The sequence below is a fragment of the Pristis pectinata genome, chromosome 15 (assembly GCF_009764475.1).
Source record: "Pristis pectinata isolate sPriPec2 chromosome 15, sPriPec2.1.pri, whole genome shotgun sequence".
In the NCBI taxonomy this organism is placed as follows: Eukaryota; Metazoa; Chordata; class Chondrichthyes; order Rhinopristiformes; family Pristidae; genus Pristis; species Pristis pectinata.
This window is the reverse complement of record NC_067419.1, coordinates 12,792,891-12,811,342: the sequence shown is the minus strand read 5'-3', so window position 1 is coordinate 12,811,342 and position 18,452 is coordinate 12,792,891. Positions and strand designations below refer to the sequence as shown.

General features: G+C 43.0%; 1 protein-coding gene across 3 annotated transcripts in view; it reads right to left on the bottom strand.

Moving 5' to 3' along the window:
- Positions 1–2,425: 2,425 nt before the first annotated feature.
- pot1 (protection of telomeres 1 homolog) overlaps positions 2,426–18,452 on the bottom strand; it is a 266,060-nt gene continuing 250,033 nt past the window's right edge. For all 3 annotated transcript variants that reach the window (XM_052030226.1, XM_052030224.1, XM_052030227.1), the window contains exons 18-20: positions 17,206–17,300; positions 8,348–8,453; positions 2,426–4,091 (exon numbers count right to left, since the gene is read on the bottom strand). In XM_052030226.1, coding sequence (XP_051886186.1) covers positions 3,976–4,091; positions 8,348–8,453; positions 17,206–17,300 — 317 coding nt within the window. In that variant the 3' untranslated portion in view covers positions 2,426–3,975. The remainder of the gene's footprint in view (positions 4,092–8,347; positions 8,454–17,205; positions 17,301–18,452) is intronic.

The window sequence follows — 18,452 nt, the reverse complement described above, 5'->3', positions numbered from 1 at the left end:
CTGCAATCTTTCACCATTTAACTAATAATCTGAACTTCTATTTTTCCTTCTAAAGTGAATGATCTTGCATTTACCAACATTGTACTCCATCTGCCAGACCTTTGCCCACTCACTTAACCTATCTATATCTCTCTGCAGACTCTCCGCATCCTCTGCACAATTTGCTTTCCCACTCAATTTAGTGTCATCAGCAAACTTCAATACGCTACACTCGGTCCCCTCTTCCAAATCGTTAATGTATATCATGAACAGTTGCGGGTCCAGTACTGATCCCTGTGGCACCCCACTCACCATTGATTGCCAACCAGAGGAACACCCATTTATCCCAACTCTCTGCCTTCTATTGGTTAACCAATCCTTTATCCATGCTAATACATTACCCCCAACTCCATGCATCCTTATCTTACGGATGTCTTCTATGCAGCACCTTATCAAAACACATTTTGGAAATCCAAGTATACACCATCCACCTGTTCCTCTTTATTCACGGTGCTCCTCAAAGGACCTACTTGTTTGTCAAACAGGACCTGCCCTTCCTGAATTCATGCTGTGTCTGCCTGATGGAACCATTTCTGTTCAGATGTCTCGCTATTTCTTCCTTAATGATAGCTTCAAGCATTTTCCCAGCTACAGATATTAAGCTAACTGGCCTACAGTTACTTGCCTTTTGCCTACATCCTTTTTTAAACAGTGGCGTGACATTCGCTGTCTTCCAATCCACTGGGGCCTACCCAGAATCCAGAGAATTTTGGTAAATTATCACAAACGCCTCCACTATAACTTCCACTATTTCTTTCAATACCCTGGGATGCATTCCATCAGGACCGAGGGACTTATCTACCTTTAGGCCCACCAGTTTGCACAGCACTACCTCTTTAGTGATAGCGATTCAATCGAGGTTGCCACCTTCCATCGCACCCATAACATCTCTCTTCGGCATGTCAGACGTATCCTCCACCATGAAGACTGACATAAGATAGTCGTTCAAGGCCTCAGTCACTTCCACATTACCCAATATTAACTCCTCCTTCTTATCTTCCAAAGGACTTGCGTTCACTTTAGCCACCTCGTTCTGCTTATAAGGAGGGATTGAGTCACCTGGGACTATACTTGCTGGAATTCAGAAAAATGACCCAAAACATCAACAACTTCTTTCGCCCACAGATGTTGCTCGACCCACTGAGTTCTTCCAGCAGATTGTTTGTTGCTCCAGATTCCAGCATCCGCCGTCTCTTGTGTCTCCTTTTTATTTATCTTCCCTGCTGAAGTTAATAGATCCCAAGGTATTATTTAAAGACTAGGGCAGTTATCCTGGTCTCCCGACCAATATTTTTAAGTAATGACAGGAATTGCTGGAAACACTCAGCAGGTCTGGCAGCATTTGTGGAAAGAGAAACAAAGTTAATGTCTCAAGTTGAAGACTCTTTGTCAGCACTGAAACATTGACTCTGTTTCTCTCTTCACAGATACCGCCTGACCTGCTGAGTGTTTCCAGCATTTTCTGAGTTTATTTCAGATTTCCAGCATCTTCTATTTTCTTTTGATTTTAAAAACTTTCAGCTACTCTGTTTCCCCACACGACAACAGGGCCTATGTTTCAAAAGTGATTCTGTTCCTTTCCTACTCCCATTTTTGCGTCATGTTCTCTGTTTGTACATCCCACTTACTTCCCCTCTTTGTGGCTGTCAAGAGTTTATTTTGCTATTTTCATCACTGACTGTATTACAGCTTTATTCTTTCTGCAAGTTTTCCACTCCTTTTTTTTATGTCTGTAATACTTCTGTGCAGCTTACACACGTTCCTGCACTGATCTCAGTGTCAATTGGGCTAAGATTTATAGACTCATAGAATCATACAGCATGGAAACAGGCTCTTCAGCCCAACTGGTCCATGTCTACCAAGATTCCCATTTGCCTGTGTTTGACCCATATCCCTCTAAATCTTTCCTATCCATGTACCTGTCCAAGTGCCTTTTAAATGTTGCTAATATACCTACCTGAACTACTTCCTCTGCAGCTCATTCCATATACAGACCACCCTCTGGGTGAAAAAGTTGCCCCTCAGATTCCTATTAAATCTCTCCCCTCTCACTTTGAACCTATGTCCTCCAGTTCTTGATTCCCAAACCTGGGGAAAGGACTGCGTCAATTCACCCTATCTATGCCCCTCATGATTTTATACACCTCTATCTATGCCCCTCATGATTTTATACACCCCTATCTATGCCCCTCATGATTTTATACACCCCTATCTATGCCCCTCATGATTTTATACACCTCTATAAGATCACCCCTCTTTCTCCTGCACTCCAATGAATAATTTCTCCAGTATGGTGAAGCATAAGTACCAGGCTGCAGCGAGCTGCTCACAAATAGTATTTTCTTTTTTAATTTTTTTTTATTTACAGCGTGGTAACAGGCCCTTCCGGCCCAACGAGTCCGCGCCGCCCGTTTTAAACCCATATTAACCTACCCGTACGTCTTTAGAATGTAGGAGGAAACCGGAGTACCCGGACAAAACCCACACAGACACGGGAGATCGTACAAACTCCTTACAGACAGCGACGGGAATCAAACCCCGATCGCTGGCGCTGTAATAGCGTCGCACTAACCGCTAAGCTCATTCGTGTCCAATGAGAGCAGCGAGCTGCTCACGAGTAGTATTTCCGTGTCCAATTGGAGCAGCGAGCTGCTCATGAGTAGCATCTCTGCATCCAAAGAGAGTAGCAAGCTGCTCCTGAATGGCATCTCTGTTCAAAGAGAACAGCAATCTGCCCCCTGGTGGCATATCAGCTGCAAACTGCAGCCACTGTGTGTTTTTTGCTGGTTTCAGCTGCCTTGAGCAGTGTGTCTTTGAGGGTTGATGAGCCGTCAGTGACTGCTGCACAGAGTGAGGTGACACCACTGCTGCTGGATCGATTACAGTCATATTGGAAACTGCCCGGGTCCCTTTTATCTGTATGCTTCAGGGTGTAATTTCATGGTTTAAATTTCTTTTTGGCCCATCTCAAGATTTTTAAATAGATGAAATGCGACACAAAACTCAATAATGGATTGGTGTACCAAAACAAAGGGTGAGATCTAATTTCTATGAAACTTTTGCACACAACTATATCTATATACAGGACAGGCCATGGTGTCATCTGAAGTTACAGTTCATCAACTTTACCAAGGTAACCTAACTTCTAAAGAATTCCAACATCTTACAAAGTTGCTCAACAAATTGATTGTGAGAAGGTGTTACAAGATTCCACAATTCCACTTAATGTAGGCTGCATAAAATGTGCAGAGATCATTTAAGCATGAACGGAATTAGCGACAGGAAAAAAAAATTAAGCCACTGGGCAGAGAGCTGTGTTAAAATGCAACCGTGCGCCTCAAAAAAGGAACATAAAGCAACCCTTATAAAGTGAAGAATCCAGAACAAATCAGTAAATGACAGCTGCAAGAGATAATGCAGGTGCTAAGGGAGAAGGTTCAAAACATTTTACAAGAATAAACATTACGACAATTGAGCAACAATTGTCTAAAGTGAACACATCGTTACAGAGCTAGCCAGCAACCACTTATGTTTAAAATATTCGGCAGTGAATTTAAGCTCTTTGATGAACCAAAGCCTTCTTCATCACCTCTGTGTCTTCGGGCATTCCATTAAAAGGATCCATTCCTACTGAAGCTTGGCAGTGGATGATCATGCACTTGTGTCGAGAGAATCCCAACCATAAGGAAATACGTTGGCAGGCGTGGGAAGATATTATAAATTCAGAGTGTTCCAGTCTGCTTCTTCACAGAGCACAATGGCTTGATTTTTATCCATGATTCTGGTTAAGGAAATAGTGTACTGAAACCTGAAACAAATACTAACCCTCCGTAACCCAAAGAATGATGAAGACATTGCCTTTGAAACAATAATAAATACAAAAATACAACAGGGCTCACTCTCGGTAAAGCTGGTTCAGGACATGGACACGAAACGTTAAATGTCTTCGAATCCTGCAAAAGTGGTATCGAACACCTGATAGCACGTCTTCTGCTCCAAACCTTCTCCGACATAATAGGACTTGAGGCAGCATTCCAGCCACGGAAAGCCTTCTGTGGTTACACAGATAACAAAGTTTGTCAGCATGATCAGCACTGATTTGATAGCATGGTGTGACCCACAGGCCAAACTCTTAGTTATCTATCAGAAAGGACAACTATTTTTTTCAAATTCATTCTTATTAATTAATCAATTAATTCCACGGAGCATTTAATTTTTTTTACAGAGAGAGAGAAAGCCAGCAACAGAGGGTAAGGGGAAGACAGAAGGGGAGGTGAGGGACTTGATAAGGTGGAGCAACGGGGAGGGTGAAGCAATGGGGAGAGCAGGAGAAAAGTCGGTTTGTGTGAGAGAGGGTGAGGGGAAGACCGGGAGTGTGAAGCTTGAGACAGACCGAGGGAAGGGACAGAGTGTGTATTGCAAGTGTATTCTTCCTTAACGAAAAGAGAAGTGCTGGAAGAACTCAGCCAGACAAGCAGCGTCCGTGGATCGAGAAGCCTGTCCAAGGAAGGGTCGCTGAATCAAAACGTCGACTGGTTTCTCTTTCCACAGACGCTGATTGACTGGCTGAGTTTTTCCAGCACTTTTGTTTTTGTCTCAGATTCCAGCATCGAGTTCAAGTTACTATATTGTCATTCACCCATATGCTATAAAAACACATGGAGGAACAAAATGTCGTTTCCCCCAGACTCACACAACAGAGGACATACATAGAACAGAGGACATACAATAAACGCAGACAAAAAAAATTGTGCAAGTACAAATTGTGCAAAAAACGGTATATTCAGAATACAAAATTAGTGCAGGGTTAGTGCAAAACTTGAGTTAGATGAAGAAAATACAGAACTCAGCATGTTACACTAACTGTATAAACATATTCAGCAACAGCCGAAGTTCTTTTACACCGTTGTGCAAACCAGGGCTTTTGACACAGCATTTGTCTGAAACTGACTCCAGGGTATTCAGGAGCCTGACAGCCTGGGGGAGAAAACTGTTGTACAGTTTAGTAGTTCTGGCCTGGATGCTCCGGTACCGCTTGCCAGATCGCAGTGGGACAAATAGGTCGTGGGAGGGATGAGAAGGGTCATCTATGATTCTGCAGGCCTTGCGGGTGCATCGTGTGTTGTAGATATCCAGGATGGAGGGAAGACGTACTCTGACGATCTTTCCAGCTGTACTCACAATTCTCTGCAAAGACTTACAGTCAGAGACATTACAGTTACTGTACCAGGCAGAGATGTAGCTGGTCAGGACACTCTCAATGGTACCCCTGTAGAATGTGGTGAGGGTGGGGGAGGGCAGGTATGCTCCTTTCAGCCGCCATAAAAAGTGGAAACACTGCTGTGCCTTCTCGGCGAGGGAGGAGGTGATGGTTGACCAGGACAGGTCGTCTGCTATATGTATTCCCAAGAACTCTCTGTACAATGGTGCCATTGATGCACAGGGGTGAGTGGTCAGCTTGGGCCTTTCTAAAATCCACAATCATCTCCCTTGTTTTGTCCATGTTCAAGGACAGATTGTCGACTGAGCACCAGTGCACCAGCCTCTCCACCTCCTCTCTGTAAGCTGTTTCATCGTTCCTGCTGATAAGGCCCACCACTGTCGTATCATCAGCAAACTTGATGATATGGTTGGAGCTTGAGTTAACAGAACGGTCATGGGTCAGCAGTGTGAACAGCAGTGGACTGAGCGCACAGCCCTGGGGGGCTCCAGTGCTCAGCCTGGTGATGTTTGAGATGGTATTCCCAATGCGAACTGACTGTGGCCTTTCAGAGAGGAAGTCCAGAATCCATTTGCAGGTGGAGGTGCTAAGACCCAGTAACCTCCTTATGAGGTTCTGTGGGATGATAGTGTTAAAGGCAGAGCTGAAGTCTATGAAGAGCATCCTAACATAAGTGTCCTTTTGATCTAGGTGAGACAAGATCAGGTGGAGGGCAAAGGACACTGCATCTTCAGTTGACCGAATGGGGCAGTATGCGAATTGAAGGGGGTCTAGTGAGGGAGGGAGAGTGGATTTGATGTGTTGCAGGACTAACCTCTCAAAGCATTTCGTGATGATTGGTGTCAGTGCCACAGGGCGGTAGTCATTTAGACAGGTTACAGGCGTCTTTTTAGGCACTGGTATGATGGTGGTAGATTTGAAACATACGGGGACAACTGCTTGGCTCAAAGAGACATTAAAGATGTCGGTGAACACATCTGCCAGCTGGTCTGCGGAGTCCCTGAGCACACAGCCAGGTATGTTATCAGGTCCCACTGATTTCCGAGGGTCATCCCTGGATAATATCTTCCTCACACTAGCTGAGGACAGACAAAGTACCTGGTCATTGAGCAGTGGAGGTGTCTTGCTCGCAGGTTCGTTGTTAAGTGCATCAAACCGAGCATAAAAGTCGTTCAGCACATCTGGGAGGAGGGTGCGTCATTGTCACAAGTGTGAGATGGGGGCTCGTAGTCCGTGATAGCCTGGATGCCCTGCCACAGATGTCTTGTGTCCTTGCTATCAGAGTAGTAGCCCTGGATCTTCTGGGCATAACTCCTCTTTGCCTCCCTGATGCCGCAGGACAGGTTGGCCCTCGCTGTCCTGAGGGCTGCCACATCACCTGACCTGAAGGTAGTGTCTCGGGTTTTCAACAGTTGATGTATCTCTGCTGTCAGCCATGGCTTCTGGTTGGCGCGTGTGGTGATGGTTTTGATGACATTGACATCGTCAATGCACTTGTTGATGTAGCCAGTCACCACAGCTGCATACTCCTCCAAATTGATGGTATGGTCATAGGTGGCTGCTTCTCTGAACATATTCCAGTCCATGTTTTCAAAGCAATCCTGTAAGGTTGACATTCCAATCACAGGCCACATTCTTATCTGCATCTGAAACAGTTTGTAGCGTGTGAGGAGTGGTTTGTATGTCGGGATCAACATAACAGAGACATGGTCTGAGTAGCCAAGGTTCCTTCCTCCGACAGGGAGACCAGATTTGCACACAATATTCCAGATATGGTCTCACTATGGCCCTTTTTAGTTAGAGCAAGATGTCTCTACTATTGAAATAAAGGCTAATATACTGTGTGCCTTCCTATTTGCTCATTGAACTGCATGTTCAGTGATTTGTGTAAAAGGGCATCCAGATCTGTCTGAACACCAACACCTTTTAATATCACCCTGTTTAAAAAAAAATTGCCTTTCTATTTTTTCTACCGATGGCCTCTCACTTTTCCATATTGTATTCTGTCAGTGACACCCTCACCCATTCACACATCAATTCCTCCTAAATCTAAGACCTTTTCTTAGTGATCCATGTGCCAGAGGAAAACATTCTGCTTTGCCTTAACAAAACTATTCCAATCTAGGAACATCTCGCCCGCTTCTCAGTAATTTTCTCTGGTATGAAGACAATGCCCTTATTTTTGCCTCTGCTGAAACCTCTTTGTATCCTCTTCCTGACCCACAATGCCACCAAGCTTTCCACCATCTGCAAATTTGGATATATTGCACTATGGTCTCCTCAACTAAATCACTGATATAAACTGTCAAACAGCTGAGGCCTTGCAACAATCCTAGCTTCCCACTCTACTAAAGTGACCTGGTTACTCCTGCTCCATTTTCTATCTGTTAACTAATCCTTAATACATTTCCACCAATATCATGTGCTTTAATTCGTTTAATCATCTCATATGGCACTTTATCAAAGGCTTTTCTGAATGAGCAATTCGTCACCATAACTGGTTATCCCTTATCTATTCCTCGAGTTAGAACTTCAAAGAATTCAAACAGATTTGACAAACATCTGTTGGAAGTTTCATAAATCCACATTGACTCTGACCAGTCCCATTATTATATTCTTGGCAATGAAGGATTGAGACGAGCCAATATCCAAAAGACATCAATTGCAAAGGCTGTTAATAATCCAAAAGGTTACTTCCTGTAGCTGGATCCTTTCAGGAATGATGTGTGGCTCCTTGATGATCCCTGAAGCTGATGGCTTTGTCCACAGTGAATTGGTAATGACTCAAATGCAGAGTGCATTTTTGAAGCATGGGAATAATTCTTATTTTTTAGTTTGGACTGTGCCAAAATGCTGCATCTTGTTTGAAGGTGTGTGTGTGTGTGTGTGTGTGTGTGTGTGTGTGTGTGTGTGTGTGTGTGTGTGTGTGTGTGTGTGTGTGTGTGTGTGTGTGTGTGTGTGTGTGTGTGTGTGTGTGTGTGTAACAAAGAACACAAAAATACATTGAATTCTGCCAGGCATTTTCCCCTCTCCTCCCCCACCCCAGTGTGTTGATTAATTAATATGCATATACTCTACAGCCATTACCTGGATTTATCCTTGGAGGACACAATGTGTTCATTATTCTTGTTAGCTTTTCCTGAAGTACTTCACTGATCACAACTTCAGCTGCAGAAATCCCAAAGAATCGTTCCTGCAAGCATGGATGAACCACAATTAATTGGGCTCCTATTACCTGCTGAGTCCTCAGCTTAATTATCAACCGTATTAAACTTTTTTAAGAAATGCAATGTCCTTCCTGATGTTGCCATGTATCATCTTTGAACAAACCAGGTTTTGTGATGAGCCAAAACATGCACTGAAGCCACAGATGTTTGGAGCTGTCATTTATTACTTTGGATCGACTCACAGGGAATAGCAGAATCTGTTATCACAGCAGCCAGAAAGTATGGTCTGGGTTGAAAAACTTAAACCAGGTGTTGGAATCATCAGAGACTATTCTAGGAAGCATGAAAATGCTTATTTTTTTTACACAGGAAAATAAATTAACATTATTAAGTTTTTGAGGAAACTAGTTAAGCTAATGAGATTGATTGTACATTCAGTATCTGAACCATGAAGAAGTGAAAAAGACTCCTGGGAATCTTTGGCCCACAAATGCTTAAATTGGAGAAAGAGCATTAGAATGGTGCGAAGAAGCTCGAGACCATGCATCAAGAGCACACAGAAGTCAAGTGTAAATGGAAGAAGTGAAAATCCTGAAAGCACATACACCAGGCTCAAGGACAGCTTCCATCCTGCTGTTATATGGCTATTGAACAGACCTCTTGTACGCTGCGATGGACCCTTGACCTCACAATCTTACTCCTCATGGCCTTGTACTTTATTGTCTGCCTGCACTGCACTTTCTCTGTAACTGTAACACTATATTTCTGCATTCTGTTATTGCTTTTCCCTTATACTACCTCAATGTACTGATGTGATGAAATGATCTGTAAGGATGGCATGCAAAACAGTTTTTCACTGTACCTCGGTACATGTATTGGTTTATTATTGTCATTTGTACCGAGGTACAGTGAAAAACTTGTCTTGCATACTGCTCGTACTGATCAATTCATTACACAGTGTATTGAGGTAGTACAGGGTAAAAACAATAACAGAATACAGAGTGAAGTGTCACAGCTACAGGAAAGTGAACATTATTAGTAATACTTAGTAACATAGAATTTAAATTTAAAAGTGTAGAACAATTATAGTAAAAGTAATGAGTAGATCTGCAAAGAGCAGCTTGCAATGAGTCGCCAAGCTCTGGCGCCATCTTGCATGAAAAATAAACCAATTACCAACCTTACCAACTACCCACCCACTTGCCCTATCTTTGGAAGAGTCTGCAGTATTCATATTGACCTCATTGGTCACCTGAGAACCCACAGAATCAGATTGGAAGCACATCATCCTTGATCCTTCAGGGCTGCCTCGGAAGGCAATGACCAGGAATGCACTGTCTGAACGGTTGGTGGAAGCAAACCGTTCAGAAGAGAGTTCGAAAGTAATTTTCAAAAAAAGAAATTCATAAATACACAAACAAAAGAAAACTGGCAGTACGTGAATAAATAGCCTGCTCTGCCAAAGCACCAGAATGGACACTGGGAGCAAAGTGACTTGCTTTGTGCTGAATCTTTCTAATTGTAAAGAAAAGCTTTTGTCAATGGAGGGTGAGGTGAGGAAATGGCCAAACAATGGAACTGCAGTTATAGGGAAATACAACACAGAAACAGACGTTTCAGCCCACTGAGTCTGCGCCAACCATCAACCACTCATTTACTCTAATCCTACATTGATCCCATTTTGTATTCTCTCCACATATCCATAAATTCCCCAGATTCTACCACTCACCTGCACTCTAGGGGCAATTTACAGGAGCCAGTTAACCTACGAACCTGCACGTCTTCGGGATCTGGGAGGAAACCCACGCGGTCACAGGGAGAACACGCGAACTCCACACAGACAGCACCTGACGAACAGATTGAACCCGGGTCTCTGGGGCTGTGCAGCAGTGGGCTCTACTAGCTGTACCACTGTTTGCTATCTGATGGTCCCTGGCCAACTATGAAATGTATATCCATCAAGCAGCTTGCCAACATAATGTCTGGCCTTTCAGGGAACTGCTGGTTACTTAGGAAAGATCCTGGAGGGTGTCAAGATCCCAAGGAGTTGGAGAATTAGAGTGACCTGGGTGTGGGTTCATGAATTGCTGATAATACAGCGACATGTATAATATGATTAGGAACAGTCAGCATGGCTTTGCCTAGGGCAGGCCCTGTCTTACGAGCCTGATTGAATTTTTTTGAGGATGTGACTAAGCACATCGATGAAGGGAGAGCAGTAGATGTAGTGTATATGGATTTCAGCAAGGCGTTTGATAAGGTACCCCATGCGAGGCTTATGGAGAAGGTGAGCAGACATGGGATCCAAGGGGACATTGCAGTGTGGATACAGAACTGGCTGGCCCACAGAAGGCAAAGAGTGGTTGTTGAAGGGTCGTATTCTGAGTGGAGGTCGGTGACCAGTGGTGTATCTCAGGGATCTGTACTGGGACCCTTACTCTTTGTGATTTTTATAAACGACCTGGATGAGGAAGTGGAGGTGTGGGTTAGTAAGTTTGCGGATGACATGAAGGTTGGGGGTGTTGTGGATAGTTTGGAGGGCTGTCAGAGGTTACAGAGGGACATAGATAGGATGCAGAGTTGGGCTGAGAAGTGGCAGATGCAGTTCAACCCAGATAAGTGTGAAGTGGTTCATTTTGGTAGGTCAAATATGTTGGCAGAATATAGTATTAATGGTAGGACTCTTGGCAGTGTGATCAGAGGGATCTTGGGGTCCGAGCCCATAGGACGCTCAAAGCGGCTGCGCAGGTTGACTCTGTGGTTAAGAAGGCATATGGTGTATTGTCCTTCATCAATTGGGGAATTGAATTTAGGAGCCAAGAGGTATTGTTGCAGCTATATAGGTCCCTGGTCAGACTCCACTTGGACTATTGTGATCAGTTCTGGTTGCCTCACTATGGGAAAGATGTGGAAGCCATAGAGAGGGTGCAGAGGAGATTTACAAGGATGCTGCCTGGAATGCGGAGCATGCTTTATGAAAGCAGGTTGAGGGAACTCGGCCTTTTCTCCTTGGAGGGACGGAGGATAAGGGGGGACCTGATAGAGGTGTATAAGATGATGAGAGGTATTGATAGGGTAGATAGACAGAGGCTTTTCCCCAGGGCTGAATTGGTGGCCACAAGAGGACATAGGTTTAAGGTGCTGGGGAGTAGGTATAGAGGAGATGTCAGGGGTAAGTTTTTTACTCAGAGAGCGGTGAGTGCGTGGAATGGGCTGCCAGAAACGGTGGTGGAGGCTGATACAATAGGGTCTTTCAAGAGACTGTTAGATAGGTAACTGGAGCTGAGTAAAATAGAGGGCTATGGGTAAGCCTAGTAATTACTAGGGTAGGGACATGTTCGGCACAGTTTTGTGGGCCGAAGGGCCTGAATTGTGCTGTAGTTTTTCTATGTTTCTATGTCAGCACAAAACATAAAAGTGAGTCTGTTAACTTCAAGACAAATGCTTATAAATATGCATGTGAATGTTTCTAGCAACAGAAAGGGACGATATGGTGCATCAGTTTTGTACTAGTTCTTTGGTGGATCAAAAGTTATCCTACTGCTTCTATTCTCTTATCAATTGCCTGTCTCAATTTTGTGCACATTCCCCTTCAAACATACTGCAACGACTATCTAAGGAAGAGACTTCTGACCCTTTTTGTAAATGGTATAGATCAGCTTCTTTGGAGGCATTTCACTTTAAAACTTTAAATAGTCAACATAATATCAATGGAACATTTCTATTGAATTTACTACACATCACATGCACTTCTTTTAGTGTATCATTCTCATGACAGACAGTTGCTCCAGTGCAGTTCAGCCACAGGCGCAGCTTCAAGATGTCAGTGACTGGTCTTGCATCTGTGATTTTCAAAAATATTATCCTACTTAATATAAGTAATGAATGAGTGACAGATGATTACAGGCAACAAATAGAGTGCTGAAGATTCATAAGTTACAGCTCCACTTGATAGCCAGAACTGGATTAGTACTTTGCACCTGCTCATGGTGGAAGTAACAGAAAGTTCAGTTTTATAAAGCACTTCTACAGAGTAAGAAATTTGGCATTTTAGTGAGAGCAGGAACTTTACAGGTTTTAGGGATTGCATTTAGTTAGGTTTAGCAGTTAATGTTTATCATTTAACTTCCAACTTAACCAATGGTTTCTTTGACAATGGTAGTGGTGCTGCTTGCTTGTGTCAGTTGCAAGTTAATTGGAACTGTTAACAGGGGGTGACATGTCTTTGGAGTTTTTAACTAGGATAAATACAAGGGGGATGGGGGTTGTTAGCACACCAAGTACGGAGCTCGCAGCTTAGTTTCATGAAATACTGCTTCCACACAATGTGAAACTCAGGGTTTTGTTCAGGTAATAAATGAAGTAAAGTGGAAGAAAGAAAAGTTGTGTTTTACAATAGGAGGTGGGTGTTTGAATGATGAATATTAAGGGTTTTTTTTAACCTTTAAACTAGTTTAAAAAGTATAGGTTAACTAGTTAAACTATTTTAAATGAGCATGATTAGTTGTTGAAATAAGACTTTAGATAAATAATAGAATTAAGCTAGTTCAAGATAATGGCAGGGCACGTTGCAGGTTTGAACTGCAGAATGTGGGAGTTTGTGGATGATGAACCATCCTGAACACACACGTCATCAGGTAATGTCCTCAGTTATTGAGCTGGAGGCAGTCCGACACGGGAAGAATTTGTGGATAGATTTACTGGGAATACTGTTACACACGAGTGATAAAACAGGTTCAGGAAGAGGACGTGTCACTGTTAGGGAAACAGGTTGCACAGATTTATGAGAGGCTGAGACGGAGGTCCCAGTGACACGCAGCCTTTTCCACAGACAGGATGTATTCATTATCTGAGGAGCACAAAGAGATGGGCTGCAGGGTGATCAGCCGCTAGACCGACTAAGGACTGTGGCACAGAAGGTGATCCAGGGAATAAGTTGAGTTGGATAAGGATGGAGAGAGCAGATTAGAAATATGGTAGTTAAAGGGGATTCTATCGTTAGGGGATAGATACTGCCCATTGCAGTCAAGAACCCTGAAAAGCGCCTTGCTCATGTGGTGCCAGGGTAAGGGATATCTCACAGTGGACAGGGAAGAACATGGGAAGGGGAGAACAAGTAGTGGTCCTGGCCCATGTTGGAATGAACAGTGGAGGAAAGAATGGGGAGGAGGTCCCCAGAAACTTTGAAAAGGAGGGAATAAATTCAGCTGTCATGGTACATGTTGGAACAATTAACCAGGGTGGGCTGGGGACGTCTGATGAAAATATATCGCAATTATAAAGCAGCTCCCTGAGGGTAGTAATTTCTGACTCACTCCTTGATCCACATTGAAAATGGCACAGAATGAATGGGAGCAGATCAGGGAAGTAGGGGAACATCTGGGAAATATTTCATGTTACTTCATTTTTTTCCTCACAACATAAAAAGGGGCCATTCAGCCCATTGAGCCGATGCCAGCTCTCCACAGCAATCCCATTTGTCCCATCACCCTGCATCCCATTCTTTCTCCCATTCCCCTCGACTCCACCCTGATTCTCAACCAACCTACTCTTTGGCTAATTTGCAGTAACCAATTAACCTACCAAGCAGCACGTCTTAGGGATGTGGGAGGAAACCGGAGCGCCCAGAGGAAACCGATGTTGGGGGAACGTGCAAAATCCATACAGAGAGCACCCGAGGTCAGGATGGAACCCGGCGCTGGAGTCTTGTGGCAGCAGCACTACCTGCTGCACTGCAGTGCTGGCCGCTATCAAATGATTTAAGCCGATAACAGAGAAAGACATCAGTATGACATAAAAAAACAGGTTAATAAATTGGAGAAAAGATGGTTTTCATCTGAGAATGGAACTTGGGAAGATAAAACAGGGAACAATATTACCAAACCAGTAGAACCACACTGGTTTGATAATATCGTTACCTGTTTTAAAATGGTCTTCAAGGGGGTGCAGGAAAAATACACCCTGCTAAAAGTACAAGTTAGACACTCATGAGATGCCATGCATGAAGAACATGAGATAAAAACTGAGGATGAGGAAAGAGGCATCCATTAAGTACAATATACAATGGAGAAGTGCACGGAAATAGAAAATGGGAAGGGATTGGGAGAGAAGTAACAAAAAATTAAAAAGTAAAGAGGAACCATGAAATTAAATTATCATGGAATTGAAGCAATATAGTGAAATATTTTATAGTTGTATTAATAGAACAAGGATGGTTGGGATGGGAATAGGGCTAATAAGGGTTAGAAAAGACAACACCAGGGCAATGACAGGGAGGTGACAGAAACAGTAAATCACTGTTTCACTTTGATTAGACAATGAGATGTAAATTGAGATAACTGCAGTTAAAATAGAAAAAAGGGATGGATTATAAAACTGATAATATTCCCTTATTGGTCAAACGTACATTGAAACACAGAGTGAAATGCATCTTTTGCATAGAGTGTTCTGGGGGCAGCCCACAAGTGTCGCCACGCTTCCATTCCAACATAGCATGTCCACAACTTCCTAACCCGCACGTCTTTGGAATGTGGAAGGAAACCCATGCCATCACGGGGAGGACGTACAAACTCCTTACAGACAGCAGCCAGAATTGAACCCGGGTCACTGGCGCTGCAATAGTGTTATGCTAACTACTACACCACTGTGGCTGCCCGGTATCAAATCAAATCAAAGAGGATGAAACCCATCGCTGATTGACTGTTTTAGGGAAGTATTAGCAGATACATATTTAACAGCTTCTTAAAAAAGAATGTAGTCCCAGAGAAGCAGCAGATAGCTAATGTAATGTCTGTATTTAAAAAGAGGTAGGATAAGTCCAGGGAATTGTAAACCAAAATTAGAATCAGGTTTATTATCACTGACATACGTTGTGAAATTTGTTTTGCGGCAGCAGTACGCTGCAAGACATAAAAATTACCAGAAATTACAAAAATAATTACAAATAATACAAAAATAATCAGTCAACCTTGCATCTGTGGCAGAAGAAATAATGAAATTCCCTGTGAATGAAGGGAATAACAGGACATCTAGACATGAAAAGTATAATGATGAATAGTCACCATTGGTTTCAAATGGGATGATCTTGCTTGGTCAACCTCATTATTCTTCTGAGTAGATAACAAAGAGAGTAGACAAAAGTAATAGGGTAGATGTAATTTTTCTGGGTTTTTAAAAGGTTGATACAGTATTCCATCAGAGACTAATGAATGAGGTCACAATGCAAAGTCAGGTGACAAATGACAGAAAGGATTGCTAGCCAGCTTCAAGACAGTAAACAGAGAGTAGGAGTTCAGGGTAGGTATTCACAGTGATTGTGTTCCATAGGGATCAGTGCTGAGATCACTGCTGTTCAAACTTTTCAATAACAGCTTACACTCTGAAATCAAGAACATAACCTCTGAATTCGTGGATGATACCAAATTGGGGGAATGGTGAATACTGAGGTAGACTGCAGCAATTTGCAATGGGACATTAACAACTCGTTGAATGGGCAAATAGTTAGCAGAAAAGGTTCGACACAAAAGCAAGGCAATATATTTTGGTGTGCAAAGGGAGGTCATTTATTACTTGGAAAGTGTGACTCTAGGTGGCCTGAAGGAACAGAGGGATTTGGAGTTCAAACTCACCAACCACTCAAGAGTTGTTCCACAGGTTGGCTCGGTCATATGAAAAAAACAAGTGCCAACCTTTATTTCTAGAAGGTTAGAATTGAAAAGTAGGGGAGTTATTTTAAACCTGCATTGAACCTTATTTGGACCAGGTCAGGATACTGGTCACTATTTTATTTAAAATATGTAGAGGCAATGAAAAGGATTCTGTTGAGTGTTGTCACTGTCTTCAGGAGAAATATAGGGCATACACCTCTTCTGTTGGGTCAAAGCCAAGGCATTTGGATTGCATGGATCCCACAGTTTCTTCTACATGGTTATTGGGCTGGTGGTTGCAACATAAAATGCAGCTGCTGCTTTCCAGAGTGGTGGCCTGATTTTAAATGGATACGGGTGTTGGCCAACATTGTACCACCAGGTGTGAAGCAGTCTCTATAAAGTTTGCATACATCAAAAGCCACTTCTGCAAATCCATTCAGGCACTTTCCAGCCCCATGATACTCATTTTAGCATCCCACCATCTTATTTGGCCACCCTAGTTATTCTTAAAATTACAGCTGACGGGAGGTAGGTAATCTAATCCGCCTGTGAATTCCTACTCACCAATGAGTGCCTATTTGGTTTTCATTTGTCTTGTTCCAAGTGGCTGATCTTAAACCATTTTTGGACGGGTGTCTGTCATTGGGCTGCAACCAGCTTCAATGGGGACATTGTTATACGGCATCTGGTAATTGTGGACGGTCCCTGACCATGTCACACATCATTGACCATCATCTCTAGGGAGCAATGAATCTTGCTGCACTCCCCGTGAGTCACCAGTTACACAGATCCAGATCTGATTAGTGATTGGGCAGGAGACCACCTCAGAATGTCGCATGCAGTCAGCTCATTGCCCGGGCAAACAACTGAAACAACCAGCTTACTGAATTCATGTTCCAATAAGAAACTCAGTCACACAACATACACTAAATATTCTCATCCACAGGCAAAGATTAAAGACAGGCTGGTCGCACTTAACCTCCCATTTGGTGCCTCTGAGCCATGGTTTGGCAAGTTGCTTTACAAGTCTACAGTTAGTATTTGTGTTTATCTAAAACTTAATGGATGTAGGACTATCAAGCAACCTTCTGCCAGTAATCCATTAAGAAGAATTCAAAGGCTGACTTACCGCTTCATCCCACAAAAATGCATCAAGTGGTCCCGTTCCATCATCAAGTGTAAACTTCATGACGAAGACATAATGCAGCCATTGGATGCCTAAAACTGATGCAAAGACTTCATGTTAACATGGACTGAGTACTGCCTTTAATAATGAGTGTGGCTGTGACCAGGAAGCCTGATGCACTCACCACATTATCATCTGGAATGATCTGCCTGAAGATGCTTCAAATGGCAGCTTGAAAAGTATAAACAGAATAAATTAGAAAAGAATAATTTACAGAGTTTTGAGGAAACAGACAGGGAAGCGGAGGAATTGGCAAAGACCAAAGACCTAGCACAGACAGGTTGGACTGAATGGCCTCCTTCTGCTGTATGGTCAACAGTTCCAACAGTCCAAACGTAATACTGATCCCCGAGAGAACAAAAGGAAATTCAGGACCAGAAGAATTCCTCAGTATTTCCAGTATCCTGCATTGTACAACTTTAACACCATTTATTATAAAACATATTCTATTGTTTCCTGTTAAAAAACAAAATCACATATTCATGTTTGGGTGGTTGTCTCCCTCAGTTCACTGATCTCAGGTAAACTAACGCTAAAACTGAACAACTGCAGGATAGAGTAAATATACTTAGCACATCAGATGGCGACTGTAAGTTGCTAGCAGAAGTTACTGCAAGCCTACACCGCCTAAAGGTAGTCTGCAGCTCTTAAATGTGAGGTGCAAGTACGCTTCTGCAAGAAGTGAACTTGACCCGGGAAGTGAGACAACAGGGTGAGAGCAGGATGCACATTTTGTTGGGGGTCTGCACAGGATCCCTGAACGGAACAAGTTTCAAATAGGAGGAATGTTCTTGCAGACTTGCTCAAAAGGCAGTGAAAGCAAATAACGTTGGAGATCAATGCTTGGCGTTGAACCCCAAGCTTCTGGATGCAGTGTTGAAAGAAGTTCAATAACCTCATTTAATTAGTAAAAATTAATTAACTCAAAACTTGTTTCCCCCCCATTTTGTTTCCAGCCGCAGATAATACTCAAATTCAGCACAAACCATCTCTTACCTATGAACAATATCTATCAATTGGGACTCACACCCGACAATCACATGCTTCACCTTATTTTTACGCAATCAGCGCTGCCATAAGCCTCACACCCAAACCTTTCAGCTGGCACAGACACAACGGCACACCCAGCACTAGATTTTATTTTAACATTTTTAGTAAGTTGAAAGACTGAAGCGCATACACTTAATAAC